The sequence below is a fragment of the Pleuronectes platessa genome, chromosome 9, assembly GCF_947347685.1.
Source record: "Pleuronectes platessa chromosome 9, fPlePla1.1, whole genome shotgun sequence".
NCBI lineage: Eukaryota > Metazoa > Chordata > Actinopteri > Pleuronectiformes > Pleuronectidae > Pleuronectes > Pleuronectes platessa.
In genome coordinates, this window is record NC_070634.1 from 19,467,619 (window position 1) to 19,493,551 (window position 25,933).

General features: G+C 39.6%; 2 protein-coding genes across 3 annotated transcripts; one reads left to right on the plus strand and one right to left on the minus strand.

Annotated features, from left to right (window-relative positions):
• Positions 1-4,324: 4,324 nt before the first annotated feature.
• gipc3 (GIPC PDZ domain containing family, member 3) lies at positions 4,325-14,999 on the plus strand. Its single transcript, XM_053430105.1, has 6 exons — positions 4,325-4,618; positions 7,962-8,147; positions 8,486-8,666; positions 12,094-12,203; positions 12,629-12,710; positions 14,036-14,999. Exons 1-6 carry the CDS (start codon positions 4,325-4,327, stop codon positions 14,185-14,187), a joined length of 1,005 nt encoding a protein of 334 aa, XP_053286080.1. The 3' UTR covers positions 14,188-14,999.
• A 59-nt stretch (positions 15,000-15,058) lies between these two features.
• On the minus strand, positions 15,059-25,286 carry tbxa2r (thromboxane A2 receptor). Of its 2 annotated transcripts, none has more exons than XM_053430102.1 (3): positions 24,888-25,284; positions 19,834-20,720; positions 15,059-17,170 (listed from the first exon to the last, which is right to left on the minus strand). In XM_053430102.1, the coding sequence occupies exons 2-3, from the start codon at positions 20,629-20,631 to the stop codon at positions 16,847-16,849; spliced, it is 1,122 nt and encodes a 373-aa protein (XP_053286077.1). In that variant the 5' UTR covers positions 20,632-20,720; positions 24,888-25,284; the 3' UTR covers positions 15,059-16,846. The 2 variants fall into 2 exon arrangements, with proteins under 2 accessions (XP_053286077.1, XP_053286078.1); XM_053430103.1 differs by lacking the exon at positions 15,059-17,170 and adding an exon at positions 17,182-18,733 and having other exon boundaries at positions 24,888-25,286.
• Between the last annotated feature and the right edge of the window lie 647 nt (positions 25,287-25,933).

Genomic DNA, 25,933 nt, shown 5'->3' on the forward strand with positions numbered 1-25,933 from the left:
AACAAAGCCGATAGAGAAGAGGAAATCACATTTCGCAAGGAAGCATGTGATGTAATCGGGGAGGGGGTGTACAAGTAGTGTGGGCAATAGGCTTTTCTGTGTTGATTCATCAGTGAGGAAGCTGAATGGGGGGGAACTACCCACGGACCCAGGACTCAGAAAAAGTCCCAGATGCAGTGAGTTAGTTGTAGTGTGAGGTCAATTGAACCAATTCCAATGTGTTTGGAAATGTGACATAACATTATTCAACTTGAGGCCTTGTGTCATAGAGTGGCCCAGTGTGTTGTTGATTACATATATATGTGCCAGCAATATTCAGATAATTAATTAAGATGTATACACGTCAATATAATCTGAATTAAATGGGAATACTCAACATTTCCTAATTCGATAATTGCTTATTTGCAGTATGACCTCCTTAGGGTTAAGATTATCAGTGAATGCAGTTAACATGGCAGCGTCTTATATTGTGATGATCGGGTTAATATCGGAATATTGGTGTCCATGTGGTCGTTGTTGATATCGATCTGGTAGGAAATGATTATCCATTTATTGATTTATCAAATGAGCTGTGTTTGACTTATATAAATATCCCCACATTATGATGCAACACATTTCTGAGTCAGAGAAACTTTGTATCTGTAGGTCATATTTACCTTAAAGCTTTCCTCAGGGAGAGTTTGTCTATGTGTGTAAATTGTATTGCAGAGCGGGATAATACAAAACAAATCACTGCTGGAGGAGTACTATATTTCCAAAGGTAAACAGAATAAGCAAATAGAAAAGAAAGAAATATTTGTAATGTGAATCATAAAACACCCTTGACCCATATATTCAATATTTATCAAGCCCTTAAGAAAATTATATCTTAAAAAAAACTAATCTGTGTGCTTACTTGTAACATTTTAAATTCCTTTCTCTTGTACTTCTCTACCTGAAGGAGAGTTGGGAAGATTTGGCCAGAAGCTTCGGTTATGAGTCATATATGTTTCCTAAATGTTTGCATTTGAATAATCTCCATTGACAAAATTTGCGAGCAAAGCCTTTTCTGTAAGTTTCGAGAACTGAGAATATTATATATTATATATATAATATATAATATATTAAATGACCATACTTTCTGAAAGTATTGGTGTAAAAGCACTTACAAAAAGGCGGAATATGCTGTTTAAACATTTCTGATGAATATGAGCTAGATAGGGTTTTCATGCTTTATAAGACACTATCATGAGCTTAATGTTCAGGTTATGGTGGATGGGAGCTCTTAAGAACTGCAACTTTGGAAATTATCAACACAATGTTCAGGTCCTCTTCTTTTAAGCCAAATGAAATATTCGTGCTTTCAGTAACAACCAGAACCAGACTGTTATCTCTGATCTTAACCCAAATTCAAACTTATCTGAATGAAAGGAGTATATCCTTTGCCTCAAGGATTGCCGGTTACCTGTTGCCAAATGAAAGTTTAGCCAGAGAGATCTTCATATTAGACATGTTAGCTGCTGGAGTAAAACAAATTGACCTTGGCTCTAAAAAAAAAAATAACAGGCTATGACGCACACGACCGCTGCAGCCACGCAAGTTACGACACAGGTGCAGAGAAAGGCTGATGAGGCAGGATAAAACAGGGGCAGCACAGGCACCTACTTGGGAGTGATGAAGTGCAGTAAGCAATATGCCGCGGCAGCATTCACGTTTGTTTTCATACTCGCAATGTGATTGACATTATAAATAAGAAATATTTTTTTTATATAACCTTATATAACGTGAGCACGTGGCATGCATTGAGCTGGGAAAGACTCTTGGTCTGAGAGGAATTACAGAGTGTTGGTTACACATTGCTGCCTAGCATTTCAGAATTAGAAAGAGAGATAGATGGCTGTTTGTGTGTTGAAACAAAAAATTCCCCTATTTCAACGAGTAAGACATCAGCTGGCACAAAGTGAGACAAATGAAATTGCTATGGGCAAGTTTTTACAATGGCAGAGCAAGATGGGAATATGTGGACTATAATTCATGGCTGGTTTTTGTTGTATGTATGTATGATTGTACCCATAGCCTCAGCGTACCCTTAGGGTTCGGCTATGAACAATATTGTGATAAAAAGGCTGAAACACCTGATGGTACAATTGAAGATTATTATTACTATTTTCATTATAACATCCAGTATGACAGAGCTCCAGTGTGACCGCTCGAGGCAGATGGCCTGCCCACACTGAGTCTGGTTCTGCTACAGGTTTCTTCCAGTTGATGAGGGAGTGTTTCCCTTCACAGTCGGCAAAGTGCTTGCTCATTGTGGGAACTGTTGGATTTCTCTGTACATTTGAAGCTCTTGACCTCATTATGCTATGGCCCTTTCAATTGAACTGAATTGAACACCTCTTATTCATTCATCTTTTTGCCAGTACTTAGTCACCTTGTTTAGATAAGTGCTATTTAAATAAAGTTGTTATGTATGTATGTACATTGACTACATCACCTAAAAACCTCCTCTAGTCTAGTCAATATTTGCGTGGAATTTTAAGAGTTTGGTTGATTTAATTTTTTTATTAATTCATTGTTATATGATTGGCTCGCATTTCATAGACAACTGTCAGCTAACTCAAATAGTGTTCCTCGATGAGCCGGGGAACAAATACTATCTTTATGTTAAGATCATGGTGAACTACAAAACAGAGATAACAAAATAAACACAGGGGAGTAATTTCCTCAGTAGAAAAGAACAAAGCAAATCCAATATCCGGGGCGGCGCTACTGTTCAATCAGGACAAGAACAATGAGGTACTCCCACTCTTTTATCCCTGCAACCATCAGGTTACTAAATGATGACAAAAGTAAGGAGTAGGTGGAGAGCACACCAGTGTTGCTGGGTGTTTCCGGGGGCAGGGTGGTTGTTACTGACGGGCTGAAATGAATTGTGAGTTAAATGTGTGTGTTGGACTGCCTTTGATATATGTTTTTGTCTACCTCCTATTGCTATTTATTGTATTTATTAAGTAATCTATTATGTGAGACTGGAAACTGTGAACGAAATTGCCCATTTTGGGATAAATAAAGTTTTCTAATCTAATCTAATCTAATATTTACCCTGTGTGTAGTAGCCGGGAGGGATACACTTTTGTGGAGTGGTCGAGCATGACCCCGGGCAAAAACATAATATTTTGGAACGCATCCAAATGCACAGGCGGATTGAGGAATTCTGAACACACTTGATCGTCGGTTGCACATCTGAGAAACTCACTCATCAGTCAACACGACATGAATTAAGGTTGTCCCCGAGGCAGCAGAGACTTTAATAATTTTTACTGTCTCTCTGCGACATTCGGAGAAAATCTGTCACTACAACATTTAAAAAACGATTATTGTCTCATCATATATTAAACAAGACCTTAGCACTGTGAAGTTTAGGGAATTGGGTATTTTGTTTCATTGTAGTTTTCACAATAAATTAGGGTGAAAAATTGTCAAATTTAATCTTTTTTATTATAGTGAGAAACTCCCATTCTTGGTTAAAAAAATCTCTTTTTAAAATCGAATACATAGTATTAGTATATAAGAAATGAGGTATAGGGACAATACACTGTATACAGTATAAGTATTTCATTTATTGCAGTTTATTTGTAAGTAAGATATGTTGTATAATTAAATATTATTTAAGGCCTTTTATGTCGAATGTTCAGACATTTAAGTTAGGAAACTGATATTTAAAAACATCTGTTCTGCCTAATCATCATCAGTTTATGTGTGTGCTGTCTGTGGGGTCAAAAAGGTCAGTGCGTCACCAAGGATTCACCCCAGCAACAGCCTATTGCATTCAACGTGCCCAGTGAAGGGGGGGAGGGCATTTACTCCCCTACCCAGTGATATCATCTTACCTGCAGCACTGGGTCGCTGTCTGTGGTCATCACTGAACGGCTCACGTTGGCTATTTAGCAGATATTTTGGGCAATTCACTCTTCAGAGGTAGAATGTGTGCTCGTCAGACTGATTGAGGCAGTTTGATTCTTAACTGTTTCATGTTTATGAAGAGACCTTCACCTCGTGTGCTTTGTTTGTGCTCTCTTTGAACGAGCAAGCTAGAGTCTCAGGTGTAACACATATAATCCTCAACTCAGAGCGGATTGGGTTTCTACCTGGTAGGTTCTGGCCGGCCTCTTCCAGATACTGTTACCAGTCTACCGCCATCACTAATTCATCTGTGCTCTTCACCACAAAGCTCTGGGTGGCTGGTTGTTCAGCTAAGCGGGGGTAAGGACTGTGTTTTTCTCCCTGCCAGAGCAGTGCAGCACCAGGCCTCCCAGAGGACTGAGCACCTGAGCTGGGGCCGATGCAGAACGGGGAGACTATGAGCCCGCAGGACTCTAAGGCAGCAGGCTCCGAAGCCATGGGGGACCAGAAGGCCCCGAACCAGAGCCGGAATGAGGGGTGCATGGAGCCCACAGCGCCTCCGCTTCCTCCACCTTCACCACCACCACCAGGGCCGCCAGAGTACCCGAGACCGAGGCTCATCTTCCACACTCAGCTGGCTCACGGAAGTCCCACAGGCCGCATCCACGGATTCACTAATGTCAAGGAGCTGTATGCCAAGATCGCAGACGTGTTCAACATCTCACCTTCAGAGGTACGAAGCCAACCAAGCTATCTATGTGGACATTGTCCGACTAGGTATTTCCAGTTATGGAAATCGACAACTTTGTTGTATTCTTCTTCCTTCTCTAGTCTGGCAGGCCAGTAGCAAGTAGGTGTTGGGTTTCCACTCTAGGCAGTTTCATGATGCACTATTGAATATTATTTGCCCTCACTACTGTCTGCTAGACTTTGCACCTGTCCCACATCGACCAGGATCAATAATGGAAACGAATGAGCAGATAATCAGTAAACACAACAAATGCTTTGAAAACAATTCAATAACAAGATAAGGTGAAAGAGCAAGTGGTGCTTCAAACATCCATTTACATTGATGGAAATATATTCAAATAACTGTGTGAACAAGGTCTGCCTAATTCCTAGGAAATGATCTGATAACGACGATGATTATCAGCATAAACGTCAGCAGTGCTTCTTTGACTCAGTGTTATCACAGCAGAGGCGGGGACAGTGACTTTATGGGTACATCCAAAAAACACGGGATCCTACATATTACTATAGACTCATATAACAAACATTCTCTCTGCCGGGTAAATGCCCACACAGGCTTTTTCTCATGGTTGTAGCATCCAAGGCCAGTCTTAGATAAAACCCTGATGGAATCAGCACAGCTATTTACAAAGACTTGAAAAAGCTCCAGCTCTGAGGAACTATTTTCAGTCATTGAGCTGTATTTCAAATGTACCGACCCACAATGTCTGTAGTAGAGAGTAGTTCCCTTTTCAAAGAATATAGCTCAAGGTGGGGCTGTAATAATTGTCTGTGTCTCAGTTCAATGTTACACTCCCTGTAAACACCTTATAACCTTCTTAAACATGTTCAACAGGCCGACACATGATGATAGTGGTGGTGCAGCGTCTTGGTTTGAATCCCGGTTCGGCCAGAGTCTCTCTGTATGTTTGCATGTTCTCTCTGTGTTTTTCGTGTGTTTTCCATGGCTTCCTCATGCAGACAAGCAGATCGGGGGTTTGGTTAATTAGAGATTCTAACCTGACCATAATGTGAATGGTTGTTTGTCTCTATACGTCGGCCCTGTGATATGTTGGCCAGCTGTCGAGAATACACCAGCACCTCTCGCCCAATGTCAGGTGTCAAGAACAGGCGGGATAGAGATAATGGATGGCTGGTGATAGGCCGGTGCTCTGCAGCTTTTTCTAGCATGTTATGGTAACAAACTCAGCAACAGCAAACGTAACATTCGGCATTGGCCTTACTCAGCACTTATCAGTAGAGTTGTGAAGGCCACCATGAAGGTCCGTGCTATCTGTGTATTACTTCCTGCTGGACACAAACAATCTGAGTTGATGTGATACATATAGACCAATGTACATGTCATGCAGCAACAAATCTTGATGATCTTATCGGGCAACAAACAGACAAGTGACAGATCTTACGGCTCCACCGCTTTCCTTGTGTTATGTAGATTTCCACTCCCAGGCACTTAACATCGATTTTAGGAGGACAGAGTTACCACATATTCCTTAACACAGGACATTGCCCTACATTAAACACACATCTCATCTACATTGTGTAATTAAGCTATCACTCCTACCTCTGATGATTTACAGGGCCACAGGGGAATGAACGGATGATTTAACATAAAGAAGTGGTTAACTGAAGGTCCTTGGTGTGCATCTGTGTGGGTTAGGATTAGTTTGGAGCAAGATTACAGAAATGATTCAGAACAGATTACCACAAAAACTTGGTGGAATGTTGTGCAATTGGTCAGCGAAGAACCCATAAAATTCTGGTGCAGCTTTGGATATGAGGGGGCGGATCCAGGAATCTTCCTCATTCAATGACGTTGCGAGATATGGCTTCTTTTTTTTTATCTTTCAAGAGAATAATTCACAGATATCTATGAAAATAATCAGGCACATTTAGGTATTGTTTGAAGTTTATTGTATCTTGTTTGAATTTTAGGGGACTGTTGGGACTTGGCGCAGGTATGGGCTCTACTGAGTTCCATTCTAGTTGAGAAAGTTGTCTCCAGCCAGCCTGGAAGAATAAGTCCAGTTGGGAAGTTTCCTATTAATAATAAGCGATGCAACGGTCGGAGCCTCATATTGTGGCAGATACATCAGTGGACCAAAACTTTTAAAAACCTTTAGGCTAGTAAGAGCCTTCTCAGGCTAGGCTGTCATTTAGATGTCTACAGACACTGTTTATATTATGATCAAATTTAACTATATACAGCTAAATAAACAGCTCCTAGTCATCAGGGCAAGTGTAAAGAGCTTTAAGGTCTTAAGGTAAAAAACCAAACAGCATTTGGTTAAACACATGTCAATTTGGAATTTATTAATCTAATAACCTGCAGTATATCTACATGGCCTTGAACTGCACACAGACAGATATCAGTTACCTTTCTGTGAGAAATGCCAGACAATTAGTTGGTGATAGTGAGAAGCAGAGCAGTCTCCTTGACCTCCTGGGGACAGAACAGCAACAGCAGCATAAAGTTACAGTGCAGGTAGATTCCAGAGAAGACCTTGGACTGTAGTCAAACTTTCTAAAGTAGCCGAGAGCGTTACTGTGAGCAATGTCTTACAGGATCTGCTCCAAATGAGATAACAGGTGACTCAGGTTAATCTCGAATTTCCGTTATAGATTATATAGTTAAAGATGGACTACAACTTTAGGCTTTCAGAATATCACATTTAAAGACGTGGGACATTTTTACTAATTTAATTTACAATAAGTTCTCTTTAACATTTCCCACACTAAGTTATGCAAACTTAAAATTTGAAGCAATTCAAAGGCTTAAGTCCACAGTATCACATGTGACCACAGGCCCACAGTATTCACACATACCTGGCAGATATTGTGTTTGTCCGATTCAATGACTTAAAGTCACTTTGAAGAAAAGCGTTTTATCTTCAGTGTTTATTTGCTAACTGACTCAATCTATTGATTCAATAACTAACCCTTGAAAACCAAAATTATAGAACTCATAATATAATATATAAGAAACAGAATATAATTAGTCTGTTTGCTGATTAAAATTCCAAGGTTTTCATATTAATCCTGAAATATAAAAAACACTCTGGTATCACAATAATGACTCATAACAAAATGCCCATAATAACAAAAAGCACATGGCTATACTGCCCTCTAGTGTTTAAACACTAGAATGTTTTTTTTTGCAAAGCAACAGCAGCATATTGCTGCAGGGAGAAACTCAACAGAATTAAGTTTCTCTTATATATCATATATTATATTAGGTATTTGTGGTAATTGCTTTTGCGTGTTTGTAAATGATATTGGATTAAAAAATGGAAACAATACATTTTTCTTATCCCGTTTCCTCACGTCAGATCCTGTTCTGCACCCTCAACTCTCATAAAGTGGACATGCAGAAACTACTGGGGGGACAGATCGGACTGGAGGACTTCATCTTTGCTCACGTCAGAGGAGAAACTAAGGAGGTGGAGGTGACAAAGACAGAGGACGCACTGGGCCTCACCATTACAGACAACGGAGCTGGATACGCTTTCATTAAGGTGAATGTGTGAAAGAACCTAATAGGCTGATGAGCAATAGATTGAAATTGCTACAAGGAATTCTGGGTACCATTCTGTAGAAAACACGTCAGGGAAGGATTAGGCATGACCTTCGGGTAAATGCCTTAATCCTCATTTGATCAGTCTAAAATCTCTGATCTCGTGTTTTTTACTTTTAAAATGTGAACACTCTTTGTGAACAGAGGGCCTTGGAGGTATGATTCTTCACTTACTGTCACGTAAAACATTAATAGTTGAGTTTGTAACAATCAAACAAGCGCCGCAGACTGGGCATCGACACCCATGTGAGGATTTTCCATTTTTTTTTCTTTTGCCAGAGGATAAAAGAGGGCAGTACTATAGACCAGCTGAAGAGTGTGTGCGTCGGGGACCACATCGAGGCCATTAATGACCAGAGCATTGTGGGCTGTCGACACTACGAGGTGGCCAAGATGTTGAAAGAGCAGCCGAGGGGTATCCCCTTCACTCTGCGCCTGGTCGGGCCCAAGAAGGCATTCGGTGAGTGGAACATTATTCATGTGGTCCAGGAGTTATAATCATTCGGTCAACAGACAAACATAGCCTGCTATTGCCCTGAGCTGAGAGTGGCCCCCTGAGAACTGTTGATTACATCCACTGCAATGACAAGTATGCATGTCCATTTTGCCTCGGGGCCCCCAGAGTCCCTTAAAATGTTCCTAGTTGAGATTGCGGTCAAACGAATTTCCCCAGATGTCAACTCATCTTTCCGATTATTCCTACTCCACATGAACCCACAATAATATCATTGGTATCAATTCTTTCTGAATCCTGGACCTTGTACCTGTCACATCCCGAGAGGTAAATCCACGAGTGGTTAGGTGAATTAAAGCCAACATGACTCTTTGTTATGAAGGAGCCAGGACACAAAAAGCATTTCTGTTTCTCCCCTCATCTCCATCCTCAGCACTCAGAGGAAGCAAAGGTGTGTGCTGGCTGTGATTCACACTGGCATATCAGATCGTATCATGGGCAGCTTAAACACGCCCCCAGAGTATTTTCTGTAAAACCAACAGCTCATTTCCTCCTAATCAGGACACCTCACTCTGTTGTCCTCAGTTACCGGAGTGTTGATGGACCTCAGCTCTCCGTGGAAGTTTTCCACCTTTCATCAGCCAAACAGGAAGACAGGAAAGTCACAGTTCAGGCTAATTGCCAATGAGCCTGGGAAAGTTGTCAACTTACAGTAATGGCTATTGGCCGGTATTATGCCAGTGGTTGTTAAGCTTCAGTCAACATCATTGTGCATGACTGGGGTTGCTCAGAAGTGGCTACGCATGGAAAAGCATGGCTCGGGTAGGATTTGATTTTGATAATCCAATTAAACAAAACTATAAAAGCACATGTTTAGCGTTTGAAAACACAAAAACAGCTTCTGTCTTTTTGCTTGTGAGTAAATTCAATTCTTGGTCTTGGTTTTTGTCAAAGATTTAATATGCAGTTTATTGGAAATCAACACTTTTAATTCAGTTACTGAAATACGTTTTTACTCCGAACCATGCACAGAAAAAATTAAAAAAGCTTAGAGGGATTTTTTACATCACATTACAACCACTGGAGAAACTGAGGCGCTTCAAACAAGTGGATACTGCACAGTGATGCATTGTGATATTTGAAGGTTAATTTTTAGGGAACAATTTAACTCCAGGCAAAAGTCGGTCAGAGAAGAAATAAAGAAAAGCTTTTATAGTCCCCATAATGTGATGGAGATTTAGGTCCCCATAACATGAGTAATACAGGACCAAATACACACGCACACACACACACACAAACACACACAGCAGACATTTGAAGTACATCATGCTTTACAATCACCCAATTCAAATTATTCATAATTGTATTTTATCTAAATTATTCTTCAGTCTAAAAGACACTTTCACTTCCTTTTCTGCAGCTTACCTTCCCAGAATAAAAATGTGTTTACAGAATCATTGGCTCACACAAAACCAAGTCTTACAGGAAACTTGGCTGATTCCTCAAGCTTTTGCGTTATTTATTTATGTGTGTATATCTCAACAGAGCGCAGTGCATTGACAGTCATTAGGAAAATGTCGTCAGTTTGAACCCACAACCTTTTCTCTGGATGTTTCTCCGCATAAAGTCGACATTCTCTCCGTTCTCTTCAAAGCAATGTTTTTCCCTTCAAAAATACAGGAAGTGGCTCATTTAATTCATCTGGTTGAGGACATGTGGAGGAAGGACGGCAGTGCCCGCCCTCTGAGTAGATTCAGCAGAAATGGGCCGGGGCCTGTTTACAGCCTCGCTTATCAGACAGGAAGCCAAATCCACAGAGAGACTCACTTCCTGTTCACAATCAGCATCTCATGTTTCAACACTTAATATTTTCAAGACACAATATAGAACTTAATAAAACAATCTCAAATCAAGTTCTACTTCTTGTTCTGCAGCTTTCAGCCGTGGCTGCAGACGTTCAAACACGTCCACTTTGACTTTAAGGTTTTGTTTTGAAGATAGAAATGTCATGATCAACGGAAGTTTGCTAGATTGTAGACAATTTTGGTGACTATTTTCAATTCAAGGACTTGTAACATCTTGTGTGTGTGTTATTGAGCAGAGGCACCAGCCCAACATAACTGGAACAAACAAAATTGTGCAGAAAAATTGAGGTTTTATCCACAGACGAACAAGAGTAACGCTTCAGTCTCTGGTGTAAGTTATGAGCAGACCCCCCCCCCCCCCCCCCCCCGTCTATTTAAACCTGTCAATCACAATTATTTCGGGTGTACTTAAGTAAATTGAATCTCTTACACATACAATATGGTTGGCTGCCAAATTTGATTAAAATGGAAAAGATTTGCATGTGTAAAATGATTTATTCAGTTAATTAGAATCCTGAATGTTACTGAGCTGGGACTTCATTAGTGCTTTGAACATCAGAAATATCAGCCAACGACACTAATGTGTGAGGAGCTGAGTGAGAGCAATCCACACTCTGCATTTCGAGATTAAATGGAGATTTACTGTTGTTGCCTCCATCAACAGAACCTGAAAACATATCAAACACTGGCTCTAGAAAGACCCTTTCACGTTTTAAAATATATGTTCAAGTCCATCCTTGGAGAAGGTTGAGGTGAGGAGTATTCACTTGATTGTAATATGTAACCTCGCCACTAGATGCCACTAAATCCTACACACTGAACCTTTAACACAAAAGACATTTGAACACTGGTGAACAATGTGTTTGTGAGTCAATGCTGGGGCCCCAGTTGTGTTTTTGACAAAACATTGTTCATTTTGTTTTTCATTGTTTTAAATCCACCATGATGATTTGAAATGGAACTTTTAATATTACAACTCGTGCTTTTCCTGTGTTCGTTTGATGTGCAAGTAATGCACATCAAACTTGCAGAGCCATTCTTAGTGTTTTTTTTACATCATATAATGTATCCTGCAGGAGATGGAGTAATTTCCTGAATGTTAACCACAAACCCTATTAACAATAAATGACCTCTGACCTTTCACTGGAGAGGGTTGATATCCTCTTTGGAAGCAGTGGTGAAGACCACAGCTGTATGACCCTGAACACAGACATTTTATAAACCCCAAGAGTGTATTTGATCAAAATAACTCCATGAGAAAAACACTGTCAATTACTCAACTTGTCATTGAAAGAAGAGATAGCTAGCGTGAGATAGTGTTTGCAAGTTTAGCATGTTCACGTTCGTAATTTAGCCTGTTAGCACTGGACTATTTGCTTATTAGCAAATTAGTGAGTCACCAAACATTTATTTTTCCTGCGGGACTCATGTAAGTTTTTCAGATTCCGAATGTTTTGTCTTATGAGAGGAATGATGTCTGTGAGAAATCTGTGAAGAAATTGATTTGTAGAAGCTAAAGATGTGTTTTTGATATGAGGAAATGCTGTCATCCTGTTTGTGTGTGTTAGACATGATTGGAATGAGGACCCGGGCGCCAAAGTCAAACGAGGGCAAGATGGTGAATGGACGGGAGACGCTGCGTCTGCGCTCTAAGGGTGCTGCTACAGTCCAGGAAGTGGTGAGTTTCACACGCTCTGCTCGAACATGACTGCTTCAGCTTCCTGATGCACTCCAGATACCGACATGAACCCACGTTCACACAACACTGACTCCAGAAGTGATGTGAAATAAACTGAACACAGCCACTTGACCCCAGTCACACACAAACCAACAGTCGCACAGTATCAATAACAGCTCCCTAACCCAGAAGTGACCTTCATAAAATTGTCATTTTAAAGTCAACCGTTGACACTTCGCTATCTATAAAGTTGTATACGTTTATACAACACTAAGACACAGGATAAACATAACGCAGAGTTACCCCTCGGCCTTGAATGTTTTGGACTGAGAACATGTCCTCACAGTTTCCATCACCATATTTAGAGCGTGAACACTGGTGGATTTCCAGTAACACATCTGTACTTTTCCTTTGTGTGCTGCCAGCAAAATGAGTTTGAGGAACAGGCCACCAAGAAAGTGGACGACCTGCTGGAGAGCTACATGGGCATCAGAGACCTGGAGCTGGGTAAGACGTCCACGTAGCATTATGCGTTGAATCTTTGTTTGGATGTGAGGCAATGAGCCAACGGAAAGTAGAATTTTGAAAATACTTTTTATTTGCCATAACGTCCAGCCCCCACATTACAAATATACAGCATCTCAACTTCTGGTCAGCTGAAAAGCTTTTTTCCAGAACTTTCCTCCACATCTCTCTGAAGGAGTTTGCTCTGGTTTCATGGTCATTTCATTCATTTCGTTTCATGCTCATAGGAGTAAAGTCCACCTGGAGAATCATAAAAAAACAGGATGACACTCCAGAGAAAATACTTGAGATAAGATTTTTTTTTTTGTCGAGGTCAAGGTCAATAAATCAATCAATTTAAAGATTTCATTAGAAGCCCATTTGCTTACATCCCTACTAATACAAGATCAACTTCTCAAGAAAAGGAATGTAAAGACTATGAGTGGGACACATGCTTTGCCCTTGGCCAGATTTTCAACGTCAATGGCCTTGGATGTTTAGACCTAACATAAAATTGGTTAATGATTTCTCAGTGTGTACCCTGTTGTTTGCCTGGAAGTGATCCCATAAAAACATATCTGGTTGCACATCCTTTCCCAAGCAAAGTTATTAAGAGACAAGTATTGAAAAAATGTCCTAACTGTGCCAATTCAGCTTCATACACCAAGTGGGGAACACAAGTCGTCCTTTTTACTCAGATATTTGTATGTACTTATAATCCTGTTGGTTTACAAAGTATTTTTAAGGTCATATTTGGGTTTATTATTTATAAACTGAGGTAATACTGATAGACAAAGAAGAGATTAAATTATGTGCTTTAATAATATGATTACCTGACTTTATTTAAACATTGTTGAGCATGTTTAAAATATTTTTCAATATGTTTTATTTTGAAAATGTCTATTTTCACATTAAGATGCAGAGTGAGTCCATTTAGAGTCCTCAGGAACAGTCGATGTGTCTGTCACCGTCTGCGTTTGTTGAGTCAGATAAAATGCTAATATTTAGAGTGGATTCTAATAAAGAGGATTGCACTGTGATTTTTCAGTTTACTTAATGTCTTGTGAAAGGGTTTAGTTTTGGATAGATATAAACTGGCATTTTGTCTGTTTATGGCCTGGGAATCACATGATTTAATAGTTATCTAATATCATATCATATGATTCGCAAGCAAAAGGACTTCTAAGTGTTTTTTTGGTGACTGATGCTGTGGGTTTATCTGATGAGGAAGATAATAAACTAGTCATAGCCAACATTTACCTTCATTTGCCTGTGAAATCTTATATCATTATATTATTGTATATATTGTTGTCCCCTTCTTTCTGTAGCAACCACCATCGTGGAAGCAGGAAGAGACAAGAAGAACCCTGATGACTTTGCAGAGGCCTTGGACTCGGTTCTGGGGGATTTTGCTTTCCCTGATGTTTTCTTGTTTGACGTGTGGGGGGCTATTGGAGACGTCAAGAACGGCAAAATTTAGACATTTTTACGGTTTAGATGTTTTGGATAATTTTAAAGTCAGAATATGTTGTTCTGCTTGTACATGAACAGCAGCGTACACAATACGGAGATATACATGCAATATAAAAGTCCTCCCGGTGAAATTATAACTTGAAAAACACTTTGCAATTTAAATATTGTCTAAGTGAGTTACTGATTTTAGCTGAAACGTGCAAACCTGTCATCTCACAATGCATCATTATCTGAGAGTGAAAGTGAAGTGAGAGAGTGCATGCTCTGCAATTTAGTTTTCCACAAGATCATGTCAAACAGGAACTGAGTATGTAATTTCCCATGATAAAACGAAAACAAACAATAAAATTAAGCTGAAGCGCGTGTAAAGCATTTCCTTGGATTTCCATGTGTTTCTTATTGCCTGAAGAAATGAAGGTCTTCTTGGTCACTCACATTTTCCCTTCTTCCCACATTTGCCATGATTTCTGAGGAAGGATTTCTGATTTGTTTCAAAGACAAGATGTAAATATAGTAGACCAGGTTGTTGCAGTCTTTATATTTCAGTATCTCTACCTGTCTCTTCAACAAAGGGAATCAAACTCTCTGTTGGAGTTTGAGAGTTTTATGTTTTCTGGTGCAACAATCAATGGGAATAAAGTATTTTGTCCTATTCTTTGCTGCACATACTGTATAAGCAGGTTAAATGACGAATTGCTACATCAGTATTTCTCTGATAGTGATGCTTTGTTTTCACACTTTGCTTATGATTGCACCTCCTATGAAGACCTGAAAAATGTATGGCACATTTAAGATGTTTAAAAATGTAAGTAAAACAAGTTTGAAATCATAGTTGTCCAGTCTGTGTATGTTTTACAGAAAAGTCCACAAGTCCAAAAGAGTTTTTAAATTTAAGTTTACTTCTATGTAAAAACAGCCACATTCCATTTGTGTTGAGCTCATTCACCAGTTATACTTCATTTCTTATTGGATGATACCGATAAAGAAACCATGACACGTCTCAGCCACCATCAGTGATTGGTTCAGGTGTCAGTGACAATACAATGTTCAAAACAGATCACATGCGGGATCAGTGTGCACAGCTTTCTTACAGAACGATCAAGTAGGATAACAAATACATTGTTTGTCATGATATTCCCCAAATCATCAGACTTAGGTTTGAGATATTTAACACTTGAATTCTGCCACAAGGTGAACATTGTGAGTCTGAGCTGCAGAGGAGATTTGTAGGGAAGAATAACAATAGGACCGAGGCCAAGCAGACTAAAGCAAAGAATGTTTCTGGTTTTAAAAAGACAATGTTCATATCAGGCATCTGTCTTTGTCTTTGATTGCAAGCAAAGTTGAGTCTCGCTCCAATATTGTTCCCTAGACGATTATTGATTAGAATTTTCCTAATTCTAGACCAACTCTGGGTTTAAGAAATTATTGTCTTTGGAAATGTGCTAAAACCAAGGATTACAAGAACAAGATGAGGGAAATATACTTTCTTCCTCAATTTTGGATTTGAATACATTTTAACATTCCGTATTACTCACGTTCGGCAGACGAGTACAGTTCGCTCACTTACTCAATGTAGTTTATATCACATTTGTTCAAATAGCACTTTTCATTTGTTTGAGCAGCACAAATTCATTTCCATTCACTTAAAACTCACAAACATAAAACTGTAGGAAAACCAAACTCTAAGCAGTAAGCAGTGGACACACTTCTATCACCATCACACAGTGATATACAATGATCAGTCACAGTATTAAAACCAGAGTATAACTACGATCACATTTCACAGTAAATATTTTATTTGAAATACTCATGCATTTTCATTTATTGACATTATAAGACTGTATTTTAATGGTCTCATTTTTCTTCTTCTGGCAGACTTGTATACGTCTATGTGGTGTAAGACAGACAAACAGTATGGGAGTTTTGTGTACACGTAAAGTTCGGAAATATTAGGAACTGATCATGCCCAGGTTTTTAATGTTCAAAAGTTGGCATCTTAATAATGTGGAAGCACGTTAAATCCTATTACACATGGTTTTACAGTATTTCTACAGTATATAAAACACAGATATAGTTGTTACAGTTGAAAGTAAAATGAAAATTGTGCACGAGGCACCAGGCTAACACTGGATGACAAATGTTTCAGTTTCAAGCACCACTATGAGATTATCAGAAGTCTGTTTTCATTCTGATGGTCTCCGGATTCACCTGCTCCACCATAAGGCTGAAGATTTGAGGGTTTCCCCCAAAAATGTTCATTTATATACTTTCAGGAAAGGAAGAACACGACAACATTGAGCATGAGCCTGAAAACTGTGAATAATTCTTCATTGGCATCTTCATGTAAATGTGTTCGAAAGGAATAACATCGCACAATGATCACATAAAAACAAAGACCACAGACTGCATCAATAAAATGTTTTAAACTCAAATAGCATAAAAACACTTGACAACAGTGTATCTGAAAAGTGTGATGCTTGTATTTAGCTTCAATTGTTCCTTACAGGCTTGATCATTATACTTTGCTGTGAATTAAAGTGTCGCTATTAATACTGAAAGAAATTTCAATTGGTATGAGATAACACAATCCTTTCAGATAATGGGCATTATCTTTAACATGATTTCTCACATTCTGCTGAAACAACAATTCAAAATCCAAACAATCACGGAGAAGGAGGCGGCGGCTTTAAGGTAGATGGCGGAGTCCCGTTTAATTTTCCCACCTCTTCCGTTTCATTCGATGCCACGGTGCTAGCGATTGAAGAACGTGTAAACCTGCGCACGGTGTCTCTGAGAGACGGGTACAAGGTCATGATGGAGCCCCGGGACCAGTCAAGACGGGGGTAGATTCTCTTGAGAACCGCCCTGCGAAACAGGATGTAAACCCAGGGATCCAGGATCTGGTTTCCGGTGGCGAAGCGCAGCCACAGCAGTAGGTATCTGACCTGGAGTGGACCTCCGGACAGCACAGTTTTTGCAATAAAGATCTGAAAGATTGATAGGGGGGGGGGGGGGGGGGTGCAAACATTTGCAGGAAAGAATGGAAGCAAATAACAACAAAAAGAGTTGAAAAGATGTGAAATGAGGAACAACACGAAAAATATGAAATTAGTTAATGTTTTAAATGCATACAGACACGTGGTAAGTCTATGTCTTATTAGCATTAGCCCAAGAGTCTCACGTGGGGCTAAAACATGCTAACAAGCTCCTTTAGGAAAGACTAACTCCAACTTCCAAATTCAGATGGCGCTTGAACACTTCTATGCTTTACATCCAAGCAGTGCAAGGAAAACAAAACCACTACACATTGTTAAAACCTTGTTGCATGCAAGTGTTGAGATGCTAGGTCTCAGTTTTAGTTAAACAAGCTTTTCTCAGAGGCAGACGTGCTCCAGGGGCTGCCCAGTTCTACACAGTTTGTGTCTCGTATAATTTCCAAGACGGAAAAATAACAAAATCCGAGCTCTGCTCTGAGGAAATGCTTGAGTAACTACATTAAACTACAGTCTGCAGATTGTTAAGCTATCAGGATCGGTGTTGAAATGAAAGCCGGGACACTGACTACGTTTATGCTACATGGACAACAATATCCGATATTAATGGGATTAAGCTAATTGCCTAAGTAACAGTCCACCATGTAAACAGCACTTTCTGATTACCTAAACCCAAATAAGGTCTTAGTCGGAATAAGCAATAATTGAAGTTAGACATGTGCAGTGTTCTGATCTCTGTAGCATTTTGTAGACATGCATGTCTCTTATTCGCATTATAACGTCCTGTTGGAATTCTTACAACAGCTTGATCAAGCATGTCCTGGGTGTAATGGAAAAATATAAAGGAGTTGTAGCTTTTATATATTTCAAAAGAATAATCCCAAAATGATATACGGTAGAATCCTACATAAAACTTGTTCAAATTGGGGTTTTAGAACTGGCAGAATACCATATGTAATGGTATACTGGACATAATAATTGGGCAATCCTCTGCAACATGTGCAGAATATTCTATCAGCATTTCATGTAAACACCGTTACCTAAATAATGTCTTAATCTGGATGAGATCAGTAGTCGCAATATTGCCGTCCATGTAAACGTAGTCAAGTAGACAGTAAATTCACATCAGAAACTATTTCAGTGAAAGGAAAGAAGGGATGGAATTAAATGTACATAGCAGCAGCAATACCGAGATGTACCCAGACAGGACTTCCCCTGAATGAGCTCATGGGTAATGAATTAGAAGCTGAATTGGTGAATCGTGATGAGTAAGTTTCATGGGCATGTGTTTGGAACATGCTGAGCCAACCACAGCCCTGGGTTAGGCTGATGGGAGTGATGATGGGAGTGAGCAGTTGCTGACGGGGAGCTGTGCTATTGTTAAAAACCTAATTCGGCGTTTTTTTATTTACTTTTTACTCGCCTCAGTCGGGACACTTGAAACATGATGTAAATCCATGGGTCAAATATCTGATTGCAGGTGGCCATTCGTATGTGGAACAAAACAATTTCATCTCTTACAGGGGCAGCAGTCAGCGCGCTCATCAGAATAAATATCTGTGCAGGGTGTCACATAACTGAGGTTAGACAGGAAAAATACATTCCATAAGACACCATTGATTGTGAATTGCAAAAATGTGTGTAGAATTTGAGCTGCTGCATTTGATGACTCATGGAGGTAGAATAATAAATAACCCTGCACAAAGAAGCAGAGTTCAAAATTGAGTAAAAGCACAAAAACAGAAAGCCGAGACTGACTCTTGATTGGTTGAGCACACGTGCTTCAAGATGGTAGCCTTTGAATCTTGGATATTTTGGCTTCTTCTTCTTAGTGGGAGGAAGCGGAGACGTATTGTCCTTCTTGATGTCACGTCTGTGGGCTAACCTGGTGTTTGCTGCCATTTTTTACCCATTTTAGTCATGTTTGCCTCTGTGTCAGTTGACAACAGACCCTTAAGGAATGAAAGCTCCAACTTCCTTTAAAGGTGCTGTTTCACCCATGCACCTTAAGTAGAGTCAGGTGTCATCACAAGAAGTGTGATTCGGACTTAGGTCAGATCCCATAGTCAAGAAGCTGAATTGCTCAGAAGAAACGAAGCATAAAGAGGGGAAGTGGAGAAAAGCAGCTTGAGACCTTGTGATGCCTCATTACAGTTCAAACATTTGAGGGGCAGAGTATATAACACCAAGGTCAGGGTTGGATGCCTCCGAGATAAACCATGACTGAAGGTATTTTCATCTTTACATTTTTTTTATAGTTTTTATGAAATAAAAGACTCAAACATTTACACTTTTACGTGATTTGATGCTTCTCTTACTCTCACTGTATATTGTTTGAACATGAATTGAGTTTTCAGTGTATCTATATCACTTTGCATGAAACAGATGTAAACATATTACATGCACATACATAGAGGAGTCCGATTTTATTTAAAATATTAATTATTAAATTATTATTATCAAAAATATGTTGAATACAAACATAAATCCTATTGCTGAATGTATGTTCTTGTATCTGTATTTTCTTTTAAATGTCTGTAAAAAATCTAAAGGTTGGCAGGTTTGTTTTTGGACATTTTTGTACAACTTCTTGACATATATATATATATATCAATATTTTTCAAAGTGTAGGTTGTATTACATTTCGGCAAACTCACCAGGAGGGGGCACCAGCAGCTAGAACCGATCACCATGATCAGGATGAGCTGAACCATCATCTCCACTTCGTGATCTCGGCGCCGCTGGCACCTGTCCTGTCCGCAGCACACCTTGATCAGAGTCACCACGCTTATCGTGTTCAGCAAAAATGACACAGCGATGCATATCAACCCAGTCAATGAGAAGATCAGGGAGAAGACCAGGTCATTTCCCTTAGAGCTGATATTTAAAAAACACCAGGAGCCCGGCATCTGCAAGTGGTAGGCCCCAACGCCCGTTAGGGGCAGCAACGCAATGCAGCCAGCGATAAACCAAACCAGCAACAAAATGGAGATTGTCCGGCTCTTGGTCGCGCTGGAGGCGCGTGTAAATGGCCGATTGATGCCAATGAAACGCTCCACTGCCATGGTGGCACCAAGCAGCAGTGGGCACAGTCCGTAGAACACCATGGACATACCCATGAAGTTGCAGAAATGGCAGTTTGGGTCTAAATTACGCCAATTAAAGTGAGTAACATGGAATGAGACCACAATGGTGCCTGTGACCAGGAGACCCATTAAGTCAGTGAACACCAATCCACCGAGGAAGATCAGGAAGAAGGAGCGCGAGCGGCTCTGCGTCCGCTGGAAGGACCTTACGAGAACTATGAAGGCGATGAGATTAGAGGTGATACCCAGCATCATGAAGATGGATGAGTAGTAGGCTGAGGCGATGGGCATGGTGTAGTTGAATGGAGGGCTGTTCTTGGTGTAGCAGAGTGGGGTGTTGTTTGTGAGCGGCAGGACTGAGGCGTTCATGGTGGCCAGCGGGTGCAGGGGGTTGGCTTCAGATAATTCAAAGATGTATCCACAGCTCCAGTCAGTGGGATTTCATTCCTCTCTTCAACCTCAAAGTAAAGAGAAAAGTAAAGTAAGTACAAAGCGTCATCAAAAAGACAAGGTAAGGCATGCGATACAAATGAGCAGCACAAAAACTGGACAGCTAAGTGTTTGGCTGGTTAAAAGTACTTACAAATACTTGTGTTCAAATGAAGCTGTGTATTTTCTTTGCTCCTCTGAATATGATGCTAATTTGCATTTATTCAATTCTTAATTCTAATACGAGCAAATCGACAGATATATTTAAAGTCATGTGAGGCTGGGCTGAAGCCTAACCCAGCATGCACTTGGAAAGATGAATGGAAAGCATTTTTATTGGACCAGCCATATTCACTTAGGTATTTGGTGAGACTGAAAACGTCTGTGCAATAAAGTCTAACCCTGTTAAAAAAGAGTTGGTCAGATGATCAAACAAGGTTTAGATTAGCCAACAGTCCGGCCAGAGTGTGCAAACCACTCTATTTGGAACTAAAGCTTAAAGTCAGAGCACGCAAGATTTTAAATTTGATTTAATAATTTGATTTAATGAACTGATAATTCCTTGTCATAGAGAATAAAAGTGTGCATGCAAAACTACAGAGGTCAAATTGAAGCAGGAAATTGGCCTGTAAACTGTGATGGATGGTTTGTGCCATTAATTTGCCTTTTTCCTTCATCTTGTCCTTTTGATCTGGTGCTTTTAAAAATGTCAGATCGTCTGACTGCTCAAGTCGTTTCTTTAATCCTACATCTTTCTGGCAATTCTCCGATGCAAAGTTGACTAATGTACTTTGTGAGTGCACTTATTGATAAGATAGACAATAAGTACAGAACTAAGACCCAAGTTCTAACAAACCAAAGTAGCCTTTAAAAACCATTCTTTTATTCCAAAGCATCTTGGCCTAGAGTAACTACATTTTGAGGATGGACATGTGAGCTTCTATAAATTCAATGTAACCGCTCAGATAGAGTAAAACTCATACAAACGCAGTAGAGCACTGGAGAGAGTGACATACTGAAACCAAAATTAAACAGAGTTGGAGAGCTGGCATATCCTGGCAGGAAACGCAGTTATTTTATGAGAACAGTGCTGATGGAGCCACTAACCGGAAACAATGTAAGGGCACGTTGGGTCTGTCCCCAGTGGCCTGTCCCCACATGTCCTTTCACAGTCACATTGTAGGAGAGTGCCTTCAGGCAAAGTGGAACTATCGGGTTACACCAGGTAAATAGTGAGGTGAAGGAGAAACAAGTTGGGAAATAAATAATCATGATGATTTAAGTTGAAAATATTAGTTTCATGGAATAGCATATATATATATAAATACTGATCCTAACTATTTTATCCTGAAATAAGGTAAACAGGAAAAATGTAACATGCACAATGTGAGAGACTAGAAGGATTCCACTGAATCTGAAACTTAAAATCTAAAACGGTAGTCTGTGCAAATATAATGGTAATGCTATGTTGAATATCTAAAAAGTCCTCCCTTATATTATTGATATTTTTATAATGTGGGCTTAACTTCCTGCGTGTGATTTTAGAGACAATTGTAATGCAGCAAACGGAGCAATTCTCAGAATTCTGCATGTATAACACATAACAGGAAATAATATGAATTAGACTGAAAGTGAAAGCCGCAACTTATGTTGACACAATAACAAGAAATCCTGTCATAAAAAGCCCATGCTGGATTCCTGTATATAAAATAACTTGTAACTTGTCCAGGTATTTTCCATATTGTCTGGCCAGATGTGTGGGAAACACCCTGGACTACAATGACTAGTGAGGATAACACATTTAGTTACCAGATCTAAAAAGCAGCAGGAAACACTTTATTGCGCAAACAGCACAGGCTTGATTACATCGTCCTTCTCGAATCTCCTATTGCAACCTTTCCGAGAATAAGTGAATTACTATGAACAAGACTTACAATGAGAACATAAATGTATCGATGTTTTCGGCTCAATGCAAAGTTAATATGCAAAGACGCAGCTGTGCACTGCTGCCTTGAACGCTGCCACAGGGTAACTGGTACTCTGCCATCAGACAAAAACAGTTCAGCAGCACCACAGGAAAACAACCAAACAACTGTCTCTTTTGTTTTGGTCGGCCCCAACTTTCAATTAAATCTTAAAAGTAATGATCCTTAAACCATAAACACTCAAATTCCACAGTCATTCATCTCTATCAGTGCAGTCCCTCTTCAAACAGGACCCGCGCTGCAATATCCCTACATTCGAGTATAATCATGGGAGACGTCAAAACTCCGGCTTTGATTTTAAGTGAATTAAAAACAGATCATAAAATCTACCTATTACTTTGTTGCCCACGTGTACATTACATCGGAAATTGGATTTGGCACTTTACAAATGCAGAATTCATATGATAACACCACAAAAGCCCCGACAGCTGGTTATTATATAGCCGAGTAAAATTAAGAGAATGAAGTCATAATGTTTGAAGAATAATGTCATTTTTTTTTTATGTTAAAAGGAGGATATAAGCCTGTTGCTTGTGTTCAAATGAGGAATGTGGAGCTCCACTTCATAGGGTTTACAAATGAATAATAACATCAGCACCACAGGACTTTGAGTTGTAGAAACAACCACAGAAGAAATCATCTGTTTGAAGTTATCATTGCTTACATCTGTATGATATTCAAATGTTTTTTGTAGTTTCTTTCTGCAACTGATTATTAAGATGTCGGATCCAAAAGGAGTGGAGGTTCTCATTGCTCCTTATGTGCTATGGGATTATATATTTTTTACTCATTAAATTATCTTGTTTTTCTTCAGGATGTCTGTAATACTTAATTTTTGACTTTCCGGAAAGTAGAAAACTTTCAAATGTATGAAGTGAAAGGAAAGTGTTGCATTTTCCACAGTAACTGCATCATAACAACATCATTCCATAATCAGCTCTGGTGCCACTTAGAACCTTTTGAGAGTGCTATTAGACAAAGTGCCTGTTAGCGTCTGCAGCCATCTTCCAAACTGCGTCATTAAAACGGTCAGTAGTTCTAACTAATGGGAAAAAACATATAATTATGAGGAGAGTGTACTGAATGGCTCGGAGACGTTCCTGAGTGGAGGGTTGGTTACTGTCAGGGGTTTTATATTTATTTATTTTATTTTTGTTGGCCGAGAGACATTAAAAGGGTTTGTTTTCAAATGCGAAACAGATCGGCATCTTCAAGGCAACGTCCTTGCATCTGGTTTGTGGTTTGGAACATTTATACTCTACATGTGGTTTTTAATTAAAACAGTTTGAAGAATTTTATATGGTCATAGTTCTTGATTACTGTTAATGAGGCCCTGTTATAGGGTTTTTTCATATTTGTGCTTTTTAAGCCTATAAGTCAATGTGTAAACATTGACTTATGAAATACTGGATAAAAACTAGACCCTATAAGTCAATGTGTAAATATTGTAAACATCTATAAAAACTAGACCCTATAAGTCAATGTGTAAACATTGACTTATAGGGTCTAGTTTTTATCCAGTATTTCCAAGAAAGCTCTGTTATCAGCCTGACTGGTGTAAAAGTATTTATCAGTTATCTCGACAATGATTAAATCAGGTCTCGAAACGTAAACACTGCTGATCTGTTGCCTTTTCCCTTTTAAAGTCACTAGGTTTAACTTGCAGGGGATTTTTTTGATGGGTTTATTTGGTGTGATGGTGACTTTCACTTCCTGAGGAGACAGTGTGAAATATGAGAGTTAAGAACGGTGGCCCTGAGAGCACAACCCTTTAGCTTCAGAAAACATTAAGAGAACATACAGAAAACATCATCAATTTGAAAATACACACGTCATAACCGAATAGAGAAATGCACTGCAAGTGGCACACATGATGGAGGATGGGCGTGTTTGGAACATGCTTGTTGATCAATTTGTGACTTTATTGTATTTTCTGCAGTGGAAGCTTCTTCTAAAACTTTCCAGGATCATTTCCAAAGTAACAAAACTCAGATGTTTTGGTTTCTGGCAAATGAAGCGAATAAAAAAGGAATGTGGAATTTGATGCTGTAATCTGATGCTGTCTGGATTGTATTTGAACTGTTTCTATGTGCACACAGGATCTTAGATACTGTATTGTGTTCCTCTGTATGTTTTACAGATGTGGGTGGAGTTGCATAAATAAATACGGATCTTGAAATGGTCTATTGGTTTAAGTAGATATGAACTTACCACCACAGACGCTCTTTCGAGGACCAATTCGACTCTCAGTTGGACGGTTCTCTGTGCTCCATCTCCTCTGCACTCGTAAGATCAATAATACCACGCACAACTATCACGGTAAGAGGACGGGGGAACATGTCACACACGCGAGTCCCATCTGATGGAGTTAAAGTCTTACACAGCGTCCCACAGGAGGCTATCAGCAGGAACCCCTGGTCATCTCCACTCCCTTCCCCCAGCTGTGTCCTCTCCTACAGCGGCTCAGATACTCATCTCTCCCCTTCCCCTGGTGCATGCCTCCAGCTCCACTTCACCACTCCCCGGAAAAGACGAAGGGGACGGGCTGGGGGACGACACCACTCTGTGTTTCAGGCAGGAGAACGAGCAGCAGAGGAATGTCACCATGCATCACACTGGAGATGCTTAGTGGTGAACAGTGGGGAAGGGGGCGGGGGCATTTATCTCATGTTTGTTTTGTAAATACTTATTAATCTTGTACATGTGTAAATGCTTGTGTTTGCGAGGTGGGTGGAACAGAACACTTGTTTATATCGCTTAGACTGTGGTTAGAAGTGGTCAGTACAAGATACTTCAATACATGTGAAACTGAGCCTTTTTTGGACAATAAATATATTTTTTACATTATATTATATAACTGTAGGGAGTCTGAGGACTGATAACTATGATTTATTTTGTAAAAAATGTCTGCATCTTTCTTAAGTTCTCAGCTGATGTGAGACTTATCAAATGGGGACATCAGCCTCATTAAAAGGACATTGACATTAGAACAAGACTATAATGAAACAAGAGCTGAACGGCTCAACATGCCACCGGCAGATGTTTGTAATTTTTTGTTGCACAATTGAGATAAAATAAGATTTTGGACAGCTTACACAGCAGAGTAACTTCAAAGACACGTGTGATGCAGATGTGGATGATAGCCTCTGAGTGTTCTCTCTCTCTCTCCGTCTCTCACACATGTTTGTAATTCTATTTTAGGGATATATAGTGATAAGTGACAAAATACATTCCCTAGTCCCTTACCCTAACCTTGT

Excerpts from the sequence above, each read along its gene's own strand:
- gipc3 (XM_053430105.1), top strand. The coding sequence starts at position 4,325 with ATGCAGAACGGGGAGACTATGAGCCCGCAGGACTCTAAGGCAGCAGGC. Across the intron at positions 12,204-12,628 it reads CTGCTACAGTCCAGGAAGTG|CAAAATGAGTTTGAGGAACA; the intron begins GTGAGTTTCACA and ends GTGTGCTGCCAG. Across the intron at positions 12,711-14,035 it reads CATCAGAGACCTGGAGCTGG|CAACCACCATCGTGGAAGCA; the intron begins GTAAGACGTCCA and ends TTCTTTCTGTAG.
- tbxa2r (XM_053430102.1), bottom strand. The coding sequence starts at position 20,631 with ATGAACGCCTCAGTCCTGCCGCTCACAAACAACACCCCACTCTGCTAC. Across the intron at positions 17,171-19,833 it reads GCTGCTGGTGCCCCCTCCTG|ATCTTTATTGCAAAAACTGT; the intron begins GTGAGTTTGCCG and ends TCAATCTTTCAG.